The sequence below is a fragment of the Martes martes genome, assembly GCF_963455335.1.
Source record: "Martes martes genome assembly, chromosome: 7".
In the NCBI taxonomy this organism is placed as follows: domain Eukaryota; kingdom Metazoa; phylum Chordata; class Mammalia; order Carnivora; family Mustelidae; genus Martes; species Martes martes.
In genome coordinates, this window is record NC_137894.1 from 56,159,471 (window position 1) to 56,178,890 (window position 19,420).

The following is a 19,420-nucleotide window of genomic DNA, read 5'->3' on the forward strand; positions in this document are numbered from 1 at the left end:
AGGCCCAAAGGGTAACATAATTAGATGCATATTTTAGAAGCATTGTTGGTAAATTGGAGGTTGTATTAAAGGGTGTAGAGACCTAAAGCAAGGGAAGTGAATCAGAAAATTATTTAGCAGTTGAGGGGAGTAGGGACAGATGTGAACAACTTTTAATGATAGAATCAACGAGACTTGGTGACTTGTTAGATGTTTCAGGGGTGAGGAGGAGGGGAGAATATGGAGTGACACATAGATTTCCAAGCATCTGTGTTTATAGAAATAATTGACTTAAGGGAATTTGGGTCTGAAACTCATTTCTGGGAAAGGGGGTGGTGGTAAATTTAATTTTAAGATACTTGTAGCCAAAGAGGTGTAAAGTCCCATAAGGAGCTATAAAATTGAGACTGATTCTGAGTAAAGATGGAGGCTGGGAACAATATATTTGGAAGTTATGGAAGTAGTTTGTGGGAACACAGCTGGATGTGCCTTCACCTGCATGAGCATGTAAGGTGAAAAGAGAAGAGGGTTGAAAAGATGTCCCTGGGAAACCGTAGGGAAGAGGATGTGCAGCCGTTGGAAGAGAAAAAGATAGGTGGTTAGCAGGGTAGGAGGAAAATTATTAGAAAATATTCCCCATGCATGCTGGGTAGGAGGAAAGTTATTACAAAATAGTGCCCTGGAATTCATGGGAGGAAAGGTTTTTAAGAAAAGAAGGATGGGGGCGCCTGGGTGGCTTAGTGGGTTAAAGTCTCTGCCTTTGACTCAGGTCATGATCTCAGGGTCCTGGGATCGAGTCCCACATGGGGCTCTCTGCTCAGCGGGAAGCCTGCTTCCCTTCCTCTCTCTCTGCCTGCCTCTCTCCTTACTTGTGATCTCTGTCTGTCAAATAAATAAATTAAAAAAAAAAAAAAGAAAGAAAGTGCAAAGTGCAAAATGTTGCCATAGGTTAGATAGGATAAGAAATATGCTATCTGGGGTTTGGTGGTAAGGAAGTCTCTGTACCCTTGGTTTTAGTTAAGGAGTGAGGGCAGAAGTGAGATTGCTGTGGTGTAGAGGCTGAATAGAATCTATGGAATCAAAGCCCTTCTAGATAAAGACATTAGATCATGAAGAGAATCAGTGATGGACAGTAGTTTGAAAGGTAGGCAGGTTGTGGCTCATAAAGACAGGAGCATGAAAATAAATGAAGAAACTGATGAAAGATATACTAGCTAACATTCTGTGTAGAGTTGGAAGTAAGTTGAATTTTAACTAACAAGGGAAAGATTATAAATATCTACATACAATTATTAATCTATCATTATTTGTCTTCTCTCTCTCTCTAGTCGTAATAAAATTATCACAAACTTAATTTGAGCACTTCTTATAATGTGCTTAATTTGATTTATTAAACAAGGGGAAAAAACAGAAGAAATCATTGTAGGAAGAATTGATAAACACCTCGGACAAATGTATCTATCATTTATGTATTGTGTTGAAGTTATTGGGATTACTTTAGAGAAAAATGACCAGACTTTTGGTTTTTGCAAAGAAATTGACTGTCACCCAAGCTTCTTCTTATTCTTTATCTGATTTATGTTATGGCTCTTTCTAAAAAGTTAATACCTAAATTTAATTAGAAAGGAAAGAAATCTAGATACTTAAGACTAACTAAATTGGAACATTTGAAATAGTGCAGACTTAGAGCAAAAGAGAATCTTAAAGATCAACTTATCCAACTCCTCTTCAATACTTCCTTCTTGATTCTCTTATTTCATTTCTCTTCCTTTTTTGTTTTGTTTGCTAGGATCTTCAGTTTGCTAGAATCTCCTAGAATAAAAGCAGTCTCTTTTTCTTTCCTCCCTAATATCTAATATGTGCAATAAATTTCTCACAGCTGTTGATATTACCACTGTTGTTGCTCAATTTTATCATGATTTCTTCTTTAATTTATGAATTAGTTTAAAATGCATTTTTTAAAATTTCTAAAAATACAGGCTTTTAGGGGACTAACTTTTTAATCATTGAATTCTAATTTGATTACCCTTTTACAAGATATAGTCAAGTCCTGAACAGAACTTTTGACAGCTTTTTAGGGCTTGAAGACAAGGTTTAAGGATCAGGGGCCAGCAAAGGTTGGTGCTCATGTAAATGTCCCAAGCTTTGAGATAGGACCCTGATATGCCATACAATAAGAGTGAATGTAAACTGAAAGTAAGGCAACTCTCATTTCAGTTTGAGGTGCACTTCATTGGCCCCCAGAATTAATACCCAATATTGGATTAAGCTGATTCTAGACTTCTTGTGCTCCCAGAATCAAATCAGAAATATCAATGGAGAAAGATAACATTTTAGTCTTCAAATTATTTATAAAGCAGTTTTTCAAGTAGAATAACATATTGAGAGATACTCAGTCACATAAGTAGACATGACAACATGAATGAAAGCAAGTAGAAGCTGTAGAAATAGATTTAAAAGTTCTCTACTTATTGAAATACTAACAATTTTTATAATCGTGCTTTATTCAAAGAGTTAAAAATGAAGATTAAAGCATGTTACAGGGAATTTATTTGAAAAATAATCATAGAAAATCTACAAGTGGAAAGTACAAAAACTGAATTTGGATGGATTTAACAGTAAATTAGACATTATTGAAGAGAGGGTTAGTGAACTGGAAGATAGAACAGAAGAAAATACCCAAAATGTACACAGAATAGCAACAATAACAAAAAGGTGGAACATATTAAGAGAGAGATGGAGAATATAGTAAGGAGAGCTCAGTACACTTAATTTGGAGTCTCAGAAAGAGAAAGAGAGAGTGCTAAAGCAGTGTTTGAAGAAATAATGATTAAGAATATTTTCAAGATGATGAATGATACCCAGCCACATATTTAAGAAGTCCAACAGATTCTAAACAAAAAGGGAAATAAATACTATAGTTAAAAATCCTAAAAACTAAAGATAAAAAAGAATCCTGAAACTAGGTGGAGAAATAAGACATATTATCATTGAATAAACCAAAATTTTACTTCACCTACACATGTGTACTGGTGGATTTATTAAAAGACTGTTATTCCAGATGCAGGAGTGGAGAAGGAAGGAAGGGCAGTGATATGGCACATATGTTGGTATATCTGAATGAACAGAATATATAAAGCCATAGCAATGCCTTGTGACTTTAAGATATATGCAGAATTAAAACAATGCCCATAATATTTTATGTTGCAGGAGGGAAGAACTGTAGATAGTGTTGTGAAGTTTCTCTGTTTTCCTTGCAACAATTAATCACTAATTATAAATTATGATCATTTGAGGAAGCATGTGATTATGTATGACAATCATTAAAATAGCATAATTTTTTCAAAGATTTTATTTATTTATTTGACAGAGATCACAAATAGGCAGAGAGGCAGGCAGAGAGAGAGGGGAGAAGCAGGCTCCCCACTGGGGAGAGAGCCCAATGTGGGGCTCGATCCCAGGACCCTGGGACCATGACCTGAGCCAAAGGCAGAGCTTTAACCCACTGAGCCACCCAGGTACGCCAAAATGCATAATTTATAAAGAATATACAACTTCCAAATTGCCAGTGTTCAAATAATGAAGAATAAGTATTAAACCAATTGAAACTAAGACAAGAAAGGAGAGAAAGGGAATGTAAAGTAAGACAGCATTTAGCAAGGTGATTGATTTAATCCTAATGTATCAGTAATTACATTAAATATACATTGTTTAGCTATAATAATCACAACAATGTGATGTCTGTGTAAAGATAAATATATCAATCAATGGAACAGATTAGAAAGCCCCCAAATGGACCTTCAGATATTTGGTTTTCTCAAAGGCAATAGTGATGATTCAGTGGGCACATGGGGTATGGTCAGTTAAATATTCGTATGAAAATAACAAAAACAAACTGCAGCTCCTATCTCCTATCAATGTACAGATTTAATCCAAGATACATCATAGGACTCAATGTAAGAGCTAACACTGTTAAGCTTCTAAAAGAAAATACATGAAAATATCTTTGTGATTGTAAGTAGGCACAGATTTCTTAGAAGAGACACACAGAAGGTGTGAGTAATCAAATTAAAGAATTGATGAATTGGATTTCATCAAAATGAAAAACTTCTGCGCTTCGAAAGATATATAAAGAAAATGAAAAGCCAAGCTATGGACTAAGCACTAAGCTATGAGACAAGGACAATCAGCAATGGGGAATTTCCTTTAAAGTTGGTGGGAGTTTAAAATTGTTACAAACACTTTAGAAATTGTTTGACAGTGTCTTCTGATGCTAGAGATGTGCATGTCAGATGTCTTAAAATTTCACTCCTACATTTATACTCATTAGAAATGAATGCACACGTGGACTAAGAGGTATGCAAGATTATTCATAGCAGCATTATTTTCATTAGCAAAAGACTGAAAACAGTTCAGCTACCTATCAATAGAATAGATAATTTTGGTATATACTTAGACAATAGAACACACTGTATAACAATGAGAAAGATTTAACTGCACTTAACATGGATGACTTTCATAGACATGTTGTCCCACGAAGGGGCCAGGTACAAAAGAGCACACTGTGGTTCCGTTAATGTAAAGCTTGCACACAGGCAGAGCATACCTATACAACCTAGCAATACTTGTTTGGGTGGTAAAACTATGAAGAAAAGTAATAAAAAGATGAACATAAAGATCAGGTTCATTTGTGAGAGGAAAAGGCTGGTGATCGAGTAGGGTGCTCTTTGGAATGCTAGCTGTGTTCTGTGTGTTTACCTAATGCTCTATGTGGTTTCGTTTTTTATATATTCATTGGCTGTACATTTGTTCTGTTTTTTTTTTTAATCTCATTGTGTCTCACAATAAAAATAGTTTAAAAAGAGTAATATGTTATGGCATAGATAAATGTTAATATCTTACATAATGAAGGCATGTGATGAAAAAGTATGTTAAAAACCTAATTTTTAAAATGTTTATGTGTGCACATAGACACACACGCACATATACACACTCACAGCCGACCCAGAGTAAAACACAGGAGGATATATGCCAGAATGCTAACAATGGACATCTCTGCACTTTACACAGAATATATACTATTTTATAACTAGGAAACCCTTCATTAAACATTATTTAATAAAATTAACACCTGTAGAGTGTGTTGTCTTCTATAGAGAAGACTGGGTTATTTATACTGTGTTGTTCAGGGAAGGATTTAAAGCTACTTTACATGCAGTAAATGGCATGTTGAGCAAAATACATATATGCAATCACATAGAGACACTTCAGGCAATGGTGTGGTTATTAACAAAATATACCTTAGCTACAGCGGGAATAGTGGAAATTACCCAGCAATTTTTTAATCCTAGACTGTTTCTTAAAGTCAGTAGTTTCTTTAACTTTCAACATAAAAAAGAACAGCATTTTTATGTAGCTTGTTAAAGGAAAACTGCAATTTGATTTTTTCAAAAAAGGGAATATTGTCTAAGGTCACAGAATTTGCTCAAAACATCCATGACTTCAGTTTCCTATTAAGAAAGCAACAGTGCCTACCTTTCAGGGTTGTCTGGAGTGTAGTGTGATACCATATAAATGCTTAAGCAGATGTATTAGTATACATGAAATGTAGAACTGATTTCTGGGAAATGTTGGAAAGGAAGACTAGCACTGAGGTAAGAGTTTGGGTTTGGGAATTGGACCTGGATTTTTATTGCCTTGCTCTACAAATAAGCAATTATGTGTGTTAGTTAACTTCTCTTCCTTCATTTCCACATCTTTAAAATAAGGAAGATAACAGGACTGACCTCAGAGGGTTGTTGTGGGGGTAAAACAAAGCACCCGGTACAGTGTCTAGCACAAAGTAAATATCCATATAAATGTTAGCTCTTGTGGTAGAGCTGTTTTATATGTAACTTCGGGTTACCAGCAAGATCAGTTAAGAGCCTGGGACTGTAACCACTTGTTTTTCATATATGCAACACCTATAGCCTTTCAAAATTTTTCTTTTTGATAATTGATTACTGTTAAGTCTAATGCTACCATCTATATAGTCATTTATGGGAATTTTTGCCATGATTGGGCATAAAATATAGTCTGCAACCTTGATATGAAGTTGAAAATTGGGAAGAGAGGTAATGGGGGGTAGGTAGAGTGCATAAATATTTCTCTATTTCTTGAATTTAACTATTTTTCTCCTCCTGTCTGGTCCTCCCCACCCACCAGGATCAGAGTATTAGTAATCTCTCTCCAGATTCTTTCCATTTTGCATTCTGTGTTTCTGGGGAGAAAAAAAAAAAAAAAGTTATTTTTTCCTACCAAGTCTTGCTATCTTATTAAGTCTCATTTTGATTTTATGGGGTGGGGGGAAGGCTTTCTGTTTGACTTTTTGTGTAGGTGTGTAGGAAGGTGGGAGCCAGGGAGGGTAAATGCATTGCTGTCATAGAAGACCTTCCTTGACCAGTACTCTGAATCATTAACCACATAGAGCCAGTGTTCCATTGTGTTCTTTCACAGACTTAGGGAGGCTGTACCTTGTAACCATGAGGTCTCTAAGTCTATTGCTTTGTAGGAGTATCCTGCTTCATCTCCCTTTAATTGGTTTACTGCTTTCTGAGCTCCAGAAATAATATTTATTTTGCTCAGTGAATTTTGAGCTCAGTAAAGTGTAGACATTTAAGCTTCCCAGATTCTGTAGCAAAAGGAGCTTGGAAAGTAAATGATGTATTTACCTTTTTATGGTCTTTTTTCAGAGGTAGGGTACTTGAAAGGGGAAGTGTAGTATCTTCTTCCTTCAGATTCTTATATTTTTTTGAAGTCTCCACCTGGGAATGTGAGGACTTCCTCCTTATATGAAAGTTGAATTGCAACTAGGACAGTGCTGAGCTATCTGCTCTTAGTCTCTGTAGCACTCATGAAACCCTCTGATGTTCATTTTCTCTAATATCCTTCAGGTTACTTGAATATCTTAGCTGGGCGGATTTGGGGACATGTTGAGTTAGATATCGAATGGGGAGCTAGTATATCACTTTTTCATACATCTGACATTTGAAGAGTCCTGAATGCAGTATAAAATGAGAGTAAATAGTACCCCATCAATATTTAAAATCTGTATGGAAAAATCATATACACACCCCCCAATTTATGATCTCTGGTCACATCAATTTAGTGACACAGTGACAGACAGAGGAACAATTTTAAGGAATCCAAATATTGTAGCTGCCAGCTAAGAAGAGAATTAAAAAGGACAAAAATGGACAATCCTTTCCAAGTAGCGTATCCCATACACATGCCATCATGATGGAGTACTTTTTCTCCTTCTCCATCTATCACGTCTCCTATTTCCGGGACACATAGAAACCTGAGCGGGTTTATTTCTTCTTGAAGGTTAAAAAAAAAAAAAAAAAACATATTACTCAGAAGAAGTATGGAGCGTGGTCAGTTCAATTCATGTTGCTTGAGCAGTTCAACAATGTTCTCAAGGCCCTGGGATCTTTCCCTCTTCTGTGCTGCCATCCTCATCGTGTTGGCTCAGACCTCAGCTTGCTTACCCACCACTGTGGTATGACGGTTCCTGCTCTGTGTGACCACTCACACAACTCGTGCAAGGTTTTACATAGCTATTCTAGGGGTCCACTGGCTTGCTCTTCTTTTCTAAGAAAGCTACAGGGTGAGGTGCTTAATCTGGGAGGGTAGTATGGGGAAAAAGACAAAACTGATTTTTGAAGAGGTTTTAATAATATATCTTGGGCATTTGTGCAAAATGAGTGAATCTGTTTTTGAACATGTAGATCTAAAACACATATATGCTAAGGGACACAGGTGGGCTCCAAAGCCAGTGTAGTCTTGAAATATGTGAGGATTCAGGCTGTGATTTGCTTCACTAGATCCCTAAAAATGTTGGTACTTGACCGTTTTCTCATTTTTACTTTTTTGGCTGCACATACATGTTGAAAGTCTCCTCTAAGTCAGTTACTTCGTTTTTTCTTTTCTTTTCTTTTTTTATCTTGATGGCATATTTCCCCCTACCCATGACCTCGGGACAGTATTGATGCTCAGTGAATACTGCCGACTGATTGTGGTGTTCAAGAGAAACTTTACAGTTATGCAGTGTCTTTTTCTCTCCCCCTCATTGGCTGAAAACCATATTCCTTGTGAACCTAGTGATTGTTTATACCAAAACTTCTGCACTCTCAGCCAAAATCAAATCAAACACTGGGAGGTTGTGGAGGGAGAGGGGCAGACGTGGTAAGCTCTTCAGAACTATACTCTTGAAGACAGTGATTGCTCTAATCTCTTCTCGCCTCTTTCCCTTAGGAATATCTTAGAAATAGCACTCCAGAGGAAAGTAGCAAATACATTGGAGTCAATGTCTTGCTTTCACTAATACTTCTCTGCTCTTTGAGGTATGAATCTTATTCAGAGCACTCTTCTATACGCTTATTAGTGCATACACGAACAGAGTTTGGTTGGCAAATAACCTGGCAGAGGACATTCAGCTCTCTACAGCTTTGTCTAGTCAACCAAACCCAAAGCATTTGGGACCCAGGTCTGTCTGTCCTTTTTACTATTGTAGGTATGTCATTTGCTCTCTTTATGTCTAGGCCGGCCAGTATTTACCTACTCCTGGAATCTTCTCTCTAACCCCATTGGCCCTTGAGAAAATGGGTTACTCCATAGACGTGGTGCACAGTTTCCGCTGAATTGAATTCTGAGCAGTTTAAAGATAGTTTCCTGGCTAAAGACATTATCTCATCTTCCATTTTTACAGTACCCCCAGCTCCTGACCAGCTTCTCACTCTGAAACTGTTTATTCCTGAACTTACTTCTCCAGCTGTCTCTTACTTCTCCCATTCTGGGTGTCCATGGTTACACTTTCGTTTTATTCACTTCAGTGAATAGAATATCCTCCTTTGTCATTGGTTCCCAGCTTGCCCATTACAAACACATTTATTCCCATCATATTTTCTGACCCTTAGAGACCGACATTTTGTCTATCATTAAATGGCTAACCTAAATATGTTTTGCTGTACAATGAGGAGGGGGTCTATTTATTGTGCATAAATAATGTATTGACTTATTCAGTAGTTTATAAAGATGTAAGCTTAATTTTGCCATTTTTTTCTCAGAAGCCCTACTGGGGTATGTGATTTCATATGAAGTTCAGGCAAGCCAGGAATAATAGGAAGATTTTATGTGTAAAATTGGCTCTTTCAAAGGTGGTTTCCATTTTTAAAGGGAAACTGAAAAAAATTGGGCCACAGCAAGTTTATAATTTTTTAATAATTTTTTATTCAGTGTTTTTGAGTTATTGAAGCAGTTCTTTAGTAATGGTCAGTTTTCCTTGCTAAACACATAGAGTGTTTGTGTTTTTTTTAACCTTTTTTTTTTGGTCTGATGAGAATGGCAAGGGTTTTGAAGCCAAATCTATGATAATATCTAGATGATGACAACACTGTCGCACTGAGAAAAGAAATGTGGTGTCATTGTTTTTATTTCACACTCTCCAAATTACCTGTGATGAGCTTAAGAGGTTTCATTCACACATAGAAAAATTTTAATTATTCATAATGCTTTGGTGTACCATAAAAGTCAAATTATTAACACTGTAATATGTTCAGATAGCATTTAGTAGGAAAATATATCAGAAATAATTAATTGTTCTCGAGTTACAATAAGGTAGATATATCTACAGAGGGCAATCAGAAAGAGTAGCAGTAGGATACTGATTGCGTTTTAGAGAAAAAATAATTCCGTCCTGTTAGTAAATGTTCACAATTGTGAGAGGCAAATTCCCACTGGGGAAGAGTGTTTTCCAGGTTGTTCCGCTGCCAGGTGTTTGACGTTGTGTGGAGTCTTGGATGCATAAGGCTTATGGCCGTCTTTGGGAATGACGTACTCCCAGGACCTCAGCTTTCTGCTGTGAAAGCTCCTATTTTCAAAGCCCGCTAGTGTCAGTAGGAACATTCCAGTGGTCTCTAGGTGCTACTTCTAGTGAAGACCATAGTTTTTCCCTCTACTCTGAGATAGCTACAGAAAAGGATACCTGTCTACTAAGAAAATTAATTTAGAATGTTGCCAGTGAGTGAACCACATGTTCTCCACTGTTTACAGGATTTGACTCCTATCATTTATTAATGGAAATAAACCTTGCCTCCTTTTGGTCTGCTTTAACATAACTGCACACTACAGACATGATTTATAATCATTCTAAAGGTAACAAAAGTCCAAATTGTGTGATCGTTTGCTCCGAGACCATCCATATTTTTCCCTTTCCCTTTTTCTGTCTCCTTGACCTAGCAGCAGGAAGCCTTTGTTTGAGGTGTTCATCTGGAACAACTTTTCCACACTTGTTTTCATGTTCTGTTAGATTACAGGGCAGCAGGCCTACCTTTGAAGCTCCTTTCTCTTTTGTTTCTTTGCCGTGCACTCCAGTAATTAACTTTGTCCTTCTTTTATTTGTTCCAGTCAATCGCAGGCCACTCTGCTGAGCATCTTCTCCCAGGAGTACCAGGTTAGAAGTTTTCTCCTTTGTGAGGGTTGACAGGTGCCTAATTGAATGATGAATGTCCCTTTATTTCTTTGTAATTGAACTGCCAGCTCTCTGATTGGGTTGGAGGATGTTCTCCTTTCCACATCAAGCACCGCCTGCGTCTCAGTGGAGGCCTGCCAAGCCTACCCATCCATCTGTCTAATAACATCTAGCCTTTGCTTATTTGGTGGACCTGTAATAAATTATGCTAAACCATTATTATTCTGACAATAATAATTTCCCTGTGTTGCGTGGTTCTATGTGCTAAATGTTTGCTGACTTGCACTGTCAGTGCTGCTTTCCATTGCTGACAGAGATGATGATAAATGACCATTGCTGGAGTGGCAGAAGGCAAGAGAGGCAGAAAATGGAGTCATTTATCATGAGATGACAGGTGTCAGTCAAATGGCAAGTCTCTATGGAATTACTTTTTGTAGTTTTCAAATAAGTTGTTTTTAAGCAATGTTCTTCCTGGTTAAAAATGGCAATTGGATTGTAAAGCTAGAGTGCAGAAGACTTAGATGGAATTGAATTGGGGGAAAATTAATACAAAGGTTGAAAGAGGGAACAAGTTTTTCTTTGCCCTCTGCAACCCTAAGCAAACTTATTTAGATTCAATTACTATGACCCTGTCGGCTTTTACATACATACTGTACCTTGTGCTACAGGCTGAAGACATCCTGGCCAAGCAGTAGAGATTAAAATGCATAGATTCGTAGAATGGAAGGAAAAAAGACCTACCACCGCCCAAATCCCCAAACTATTTTTCAGTTTGCCCTATGTGCTACATATTAGGATGAAGAGGTATGTCATTCTGTCCTTGAACCTGATACGTGACACAACATAAGGATCTTTTTTTGTTTTGTTTCAGAAACATATTAAAAGAACACATGCCAAACATCACACTTCAGAAGCGATTGAAAGTTATTATCAGAGGTATGACCTGCCTGCCCCACTAGAGGGTATCATAATACCTATTAATTGTAATAATAATTATGAATAAATTAGGTTACTAAACTAATTGTCTATATAACATTTCAGGGCATTGTGATATAAGTCTTACTTAAGACTTCAGGTGTATGTTCGCTTGATTTCTCAAATGGTTTGTTTAAAGAATATGGTGAGGCTGTCTTGATTGTGTATACGCATACTGTGTAAGAAATCCTTACAGTATTATAGAATTTCAGTTAGCTACTTTAAACTTATTGTAAGTGTGTATCTTGTATAGATACGTGTTAATATACACATGTATCTATATATATATGTGTGAAAGTTCTCGAATCAAGTTTTATTTCTCATTCAGATCAACAAGTTGAAAAATACATTAGAAAATAACATTGAATTTTGGTTCACTTCTGTTTTGTATCATAGATATTGGGTTTGCCATCTTAGAAATGGGAAAAGAAAAGGGGCACCTGGGTAACTCAGATGGTTAAGCATCTGCCTTTGGCTCAGGTCACGATCCCAGGGTGCTGGGATCGAGCCCCGCATCGGGCTCCTTGCTCAGTGGAGAATCTGCTTGTCCTTCTCCCTTTGCCCCTCCACCTTTCTTATGCTCGCTCTGTCTCTCTCTCTCTCAAATGAATAAATAAAATCTTTAAAAAAAATGGAAAAAAAAGGCATGTCAAGTAAGGACATACAGAGATAGATAATAATAGATGACTGTCACATTTTAAATGGAGTTTTGTATTTTTTTTTAAACATATAGTGGTGGGGTTTTTTCTCAAATATTTAATTAACTTATTTATTTATTTGTGTGTGTGGGAGAGGGAGAGAGGGCACCCGTGAGTTGGGGGAGGGACAGAGGAAGAAGCAGACTCCCTGCTGAGCAGGGAGCCCAACGTGGGACTCCATCCCAGGACTATGGGATCATGACCTGAGTCAAAGGCGGATGCTTACCTGACTGAGCCATCCAGGCATCCTGGGGTTTTGTATTTAAAAAGAAAATCTGGGTATTAACAATCAACAATGTAGTGTCCAGGGGATATATTAATTTCAGCCTAATTTATTATAAATATTTTTCAACCTCTGTTCTAAAACACAATGTTTAAAGTCGCTCTCTTATAAAAGTTCTAAAAATGTTGTTGTCTTTGTAACATGACTGAATAATTTATTAACTATAAATGGTAATGGTTTGCATTAGAATTGTTGGTTGGTTTCTTAAATATTTCAAGGACATATTGGAAAGGAAAACTGTCTGAAATATGCTCTTATATTATTACGCCTAAGATTGACAGATCAACGTTTCTGTGGTGAGAGTGACACCACTGATTTTAGATGAAGGATTTTTATGCACGAAAATTTTATGAATGAAATGAGTATCTAGAATAAATATCGGTATGATGTTTCTATCAAGACATTTTTTAAGAATAGAGAAGTGTTTACTGAAAGGAAAAGTTATTGAAGCTAGCCTTTTAAAAAATTATACACTGTGCCATGTATGATAAGAGATGCTTTCAGTTTTCAGTAGTAGCGTCTGTTAGAAATACAGACACCACATATGCACACACACTTTTGTGTCTAGGAGAATTCCCCTGCAAACAAGTCCTTGTAGAATTTGAATTGATTTTTTTTCAAAAATTACAGTCCTCCTCATTGACATCAACATTTGAATGAAAGTTATACCTAAATCATCATGAAAAATGCAGAATAGCTCACAAAGTATTATGAAGTCCACAATAGCTTTGGAATCCAGACCCTCCAAGGAAAGACGGAAAAATTACTTATATGTCAAAAAGTACATTTTTGATTGTAAAAATGATCGTGTTAGGCCATCATATGAAAGTTTGGTTCTATGTCCAGTCTTTAAAGCCTTGGTAACATAAGCAGTGGAAAATAGAGCCTTTCCTAGAAATTTGGAGATCTACTTACTAGCCATGGGGCTACCTCCTGACTGTCATTTTCATTGTTGCTTAAAGGCTATTTTAATTAGATGGTTTCTGCGACCTCTCAGTGTTGCTTTTTAAAATTTAGTTTCATTTAAAAGTATACTTAATTACTGAGGTATAAACATACTATATGGGATTATCTGAGTGGGTCAAGCCAAAATAAAATTCTTTCCTGTAAATATGATTACTTTTTGATAAGCGTTCGGGTGAGCAATAATGAGAATACAGAAATATATACACATGTATTTATATATACTTATACATTTATTTAAATGTGAGAATCTCAATTGTTTCAAGGAGTCACACATTTTGAAGCAAAAATGTGAAGTTAGGCTGTTGTTATGGACAGACTAATAAGAAAGCAAGTCTCACCAGTTTCTCACTTGACCATTCTACTCCCTGGCTTTCTGCCCTGCACTCTGTGCCTGGAGATGGGTTACATTGTTACCTTGCAGATGGATTGACCACACAGCCTCTTGTAAACATGCTGGTTTAATGTCCCTGTATTCTCTAAGGTAAATTGGCCTTAAGAGAGTTTTGTTTTCCAGCTGATAATAATAAAAGCAAATTGCATTATATCTAAATATATTTAAGCAGTTTGACAATATTAATACTTTCTTCAATTCTTTTTCTTTTATAAAAGTAATACTTGTATATTGTAGAAATTAAGCACACTTATGATGGTATAGAAAGGAATGAATGAGCACCCGTAATTGTGGCAACCAGAGATAACCACTGTTGTCTTTTTCGTTCTAGTTCTTTGTCAATCCATTTTTATATAGATGAGGTCATACTATATATACCATTTTGAATCCTGAATTTTATACTTGGAAAAATGTGTGTGACATAATATCACTTTGTAGAAAGCTTTTTATAAACATTTTATTGATTGCATTATTTCATCATATGAAAGTACCTCACTGAATTATAACTCTGTTGAACATGTATGTTTCCAGTGTTGTAATATAAAAATAATACTGTGATAAACAGTTTGGTACATAAGTATTTGCATATTGGATTAGTTTTTTTAAGATTTCTGTGTATATAATTACTGGTGCAAATAATGAGCATTTAAAGATTTTATTATATGTTGCCAAATCACTGTCTAGAAAGGTTATAATGGTTTCCCCCTAATACTGTCAGGTAATTCCTGCGTCTCTGCATTCTTGATATTGTTGAGATGATCTCAATTCAGAATTTGAAGTCTGTATTTATAAACCATACAGTCCACAGTGTGATTCCATTGTGGTTAACTGAAAGTTCAAAGTATCCCAATATCAGCTGAAAATGTTTTCTCAAGCTTTTGAATTATTGAGGAAATTTCCTCACTTCTTCATGTTGTACAGATACAGTTTGGTGTTCATTTTGAAAACAACTCTATTCTTTCCCCCTTTATTAATGGCATTTTATTTCCAAACAGGAAACATACCTGGTAAAATCTATTTAGGTCCAACCAGACTGTTGCATAGGGGCACGTGTGCACACACAGACACATTCACTGGTGGTCAGATTTGCAAATCCCCATCAACAGCAAAGTTTAGAAATGGTATCTCCCATATTTTCTCCAACACATACTGTTTGAGGGCCAGCTTTATTAGCTTTAGAGAATCAGATCAATTGGTTCACATGGAAAAAAGGCTAGCTCAAATATGTTAATGACATTACATGAAAAAAATAGTTTCTGAAAATTCGAACCACTACTTTGTTTAATTAGCACAACTTACTTTGCACAAACTGTGTCCCATCTACCAAGCTAGGAATCAAGTATACAAATTGAATAAGACATGGTACCTGCCCTCAACTGCTCTATTTTAGTGGGAAAAACAGCTGCATACATGGAGATGGGCTCTAGAAGTTTTAAAGGTAGAATCAACAAAGGTGGTATTCAGCTGTAAGCTTTAGAGTAGAATTTTGATAGGTTTTTGAAGTTCTACCATTATAATTATTATGAAAATAATAAACATCAAATAACTTTGCCTTTAATATTTTAAACCAGGGATGCCTGGGTGGCTCAGTCGGTTAAGCATCTGCCTTCAGCTCAGGTCATGAACCACGGTCCTGGGATTAGCCCCCAATAAGACTCCCTGCTCAGTGAGGAGTCTCTTCTCCCTCTGCCTCTCCTAATGCTTATGTGTGTGCCCTCTCTCTCTCTCTTTCTCTCATGTAAATAAAATCTTTAAAATTATTTTAAATCAGTACATGTTGTTTTAATCTTAGATGCTAGTAAATCTTTCACACTCAAAAAAACATAAAACAGACTTTCCATGAAGATTTTTGAACGATGGTTTCACCCACAAGATAACATTTCTTAGTCCTCCTATGGCAAGGCTTAGAAGATGGCATTTAACTTCTTTTTATATATACATGTTTTAATATACAAATAGGTATTGGGAAGATGGCCCAGGTCACCTTAATGTAGTATCCATTATCACATCTTTATATATCAATTGTAATTCAGATCTTTGCTAAGGATCTGTTGGATGTAGGTTCAGCATTTGTGTAGTCCTCTCCCAAGGAGCTTCCAGGCCAACCGGAGAGAGAAACAAGCCATTGTAAATGTATGGAAAGTCTACACTGCAAGTTTGCACAAGGTGTTTTGAGAATGCAGAGAAGGGTAGCATTAGGAATTTCTGATCATGTCTTACTGAATGTTTTCTGTAATTAGTATGCTCCTTTGATTGCCTATCTAAAAATTGGAATAAAACTGATGCGTCACTTGGTATAGAAGATATTTAAAGTTCCTAGAAAGGAAAACTTACAACTTTACATTAATTTTCATTTAATTTGTTTTCCCCAGCACTTCTGAAGTGTTACAGAATATTATTAGGAAACAAATTGGAGAATAAATATATTTAGAAGCAGGTCTACGCTTTTCAGCGTTTGAAGGCTCCTCAGTCGACCTTGGGAGATGGGGTTCCATTTTGGAGCTTTACTGTTCACCAGCTAAGAGAGCCCAGACAGATTTCATCCATACCCTGGGGTCTTGTTTCTTGACAACTAGGCAGCTTTTAACAAGCTCATAATTAGGAATTTCCACTGTATTAAGTACAAACATGTTTCTGTGTAGATATAGTGGGTTATTGTTTGACCATCTCCTGTTCTTTATAAACTTAATAGAGACACACCATTGGTTAATGGTTAATATGACATTTACATGAAACCGTGGAGTTTTGAGTCCAAACGACAGTTCTCTGGCATAGGTAGCAGTCTGCAGTCTAACTGTTCTTTTTCATTATTTCCAATCAGCTTTCAAAGCTCTGCTCTGGTCACACTAGAGCCTTTCCTGGTCCTCAGACACCCCAGGCACATTCCTGACATTTGTGCTTACTGTTCTCTCGCTGGGAATATTCTTCCTCCCATCACTCCCCTCTTGCCTTCTTACGGGCCTCAACCCATGTGTCACTTCCTTAGAGATGGCTTCCCCACCCACCCATCTAAGCTTCCATTTTATCATAGAATATATCATTATATTACGTAGATATTTCTGTGTTTTCATTGTTCATCTCTCCACTGCAGTATCACCTCTGTGATGGCAGGAACCATGGAAGTTTTGTTCTCTGCTGCTCCTTCAGAGCCTGGAATAGGCCCAGTACAAGTTAGCTCTCAGAAATATTTGTGGGATAAATGAATGTTGAGTAGGGAGCTGTAAAGATACCCTAATATCAGTATAGGCTTAGCTAATCGGACCCAGAGCCTGAACCCTTAATGAATGTGCATGTTTGGTGGATTTGAACACAGGATTAGTTGGTGAGACTTGGCCAAATGGATTGGCTGTTTCCGGAGCAGCCCTGTCAGCACAGTGGAGATGTTGTGAGTTGATGTGAGGTTCTGTGCTAAGCTGGTTCCCAGGGACCTTTCTCTAAACCATACTTGCCTTTTTTTTTTTTTTCTTTTCTTCTGAGAGTGCTTATTTCTCAATTAGATTCTTAAATAGTTTTTTTAAGGAAGTCCCCAATACATGGTAAATGAATTTGTTAGAATTACCTTGAAGTTATAATGATCCTGAGACTTCCTACCTTGAATAAATTTACATTTACTCCACTTTGTTTATAGGAAAATCATACATCTCCATAAACGTACTTGTGAAATAATATATTTTAGTATCGGCTTGTGGTAGTTACATGGAAGACCTCATCTGTTGACTTTGATTTTTACTATCAAAACAGATATTGTTAATTTATTCATTCAAACAGCATACTGTAGAGAAAACATCCATATCGAATGTATTTTTCTTGTCCAGTATGGCTTTTAAAAGTTGTTAAATCAGTCGTTTATTAAAGAAAAAAATATATGTATAATACAATCAACTATTATAAGCCAAGAACTGTTTTAGGCATAATTAGTTGAATAAAATACAATTCCTCTACCCTCATCAGGCTTTCAACCCTGCACTGGGAAATGGGTTTGAGGTGGACAAGTAACTAGGCAGATACAGTATGCTGCTGTATTAAGTGACGGAGGGATACTTACAAGATGTTCATCAATTGCACCTTGGGACACCTAACTTACTCCTGGCTTGTGGTGGATTGAAGAAAGTTACATGTAATCCAAATCACGAGTTCTTCAGGTGAAGGTTGGAGTGCAGAACAGTGATGACAGATGAGACTGGGCAAGGACAGTAGGTGGGAACCAGATTACGAAGAAGTTTATAAGAGGTATTAAGTGGTTATAATTGAACCTTGAAATTTGACTTGGGGCTGTGAAATGTTTTGAGGAGAATGGCCCACTCAAATTTTTGCTTAAAAAAAAAAATTACTCTGGCTTCCATGTCTGGGATGGATTTGGGGAGGTTGTTTTGTTTTGTTTTGTTTTGTTTATAGCTGGGTTAGGGTAGGAGGAGGGATGGAGGTTATGCTTGAAATCCAGGGCAGATAAAATGATGGCTTGTACTGCCTGACACTGACCCACCGATGACAAGTCTGCTCCATTTGTTTCTTAATAAGGTGTCAAGCAATGGATGCTTTTTTCAACCCGTAAGAATAAACTTATTTCCTTTGTGTAAGGTGGTTGTGGTATAAAGCCAGGTGATAGGGCTAGTTCTTTTCAAAAATAACTTCCATCTTCACAGAAGGAAGGGGGCCCGACGTGCTCAGACCTCACGCCCCCAACTTCAGTTAGTAAGTTTCCAGTGGTTTTGAGGTAAGTTGTTTTTGTTTTCCTTTTCCCTTCTATGCTTTCCTATGACAGTAGCATACTTTAACTAGAGTCGAGTGTGGCATTTGCCCAGGAGAAACGTGTACACACAAGGGATGCTGACAAGTCTATACTGGCCTTTTCTTGTCACTGCGTTACCACTTGGCTTTGTCTGTCTAGGTACCTGAATGGAGTGGGGAGAAATGGAGCAGCCCCAGTGCTCCTGGAGCTGGCCAATGAGGTAATGTTATTGTTATTATTTTATTTAAACCTGCATATAAAACCTAAGGGGCCTATCTAGAGTAGCTTTGCTTGGAATTATAATTAACCTTAAAGAAAGAGGTTTTGAGGTGCATTAGACATTTAAATTGCTCCCTGGTCTCTTTGTAGTTTTAATAATTGGACAAAGAACTTCATATACTAATAAATCAGTTAACATAATTAGTCTACTTCTTTTAAAGCAAATGTATAAACAGCTTCTTGGTTTCTTATTTTGTGGGAAATTTTAGCCAAACAGCTCAGGACATGCCCATCTTTGGATATGTTGTCTTAATTTAGTGGGAGAAATACCTGTGTTAAATAAAGAGGTGCATGCCAAGGAAACCTATTCTAACTACTATAAAAATGAAGAGAAAAATTGTAAACTTAAAAATGTAATGTTTACTTGATTTATTTTTTTGTTAGCAAACTTTTATTAATGTAAAAGATACATGCCATGTAGAAAAGTCTCTTTATATGAAAAAACATACTGTTCTTACTACCACCAAGCATAAAGTGATTTATTGAACTTATTTGTTAACTCTGCCTCTGTTTGGGGAAACAAATAATAGTCTTACATTTAAAAAAGGAAACCCTAAAGATTTCCCATGAATGAAGAAGCTGTAAAAAGTTCATAATAGTGGCGGAGAGC

The 19,420-nt window shown here is 36.6% G+C and overlaps 1 protein-coding gene across 3 annotated transcripts in view; it reads left to right on the top strand.

Annotated features, from left to right (window-relative positions):
• The window catches only part of CDIN1 (CDAN1 interacting nuclease 1), a 206,531-nt gene that overhangs the window by 38,567 nt on the left and 148,544 nt on the right, over positions 1–19,420 (top strand). For 2 of the 3 annotated variants that reach the window (XM_080809220.1, XM_080809222.1), the window contains exons 2-4: positions 10,426–10,471; positions 11,361–11,425; positions 18,691–18,751. In XM_080809220.1, coding sequence (XP_080665346.1) covers positions 10,426–10,471; positions 11,361–11,425; positions 18,691–18,751 — 172 coding nt within the window. The remainder of the gene's footprint in view (positions 1–10,425; positions 10,472–11,360; positions 11,426–18,690; positions 18,752–19,420) is intronic. The other variant, XM_080809221.1, reaches the window with a different exon arrangement.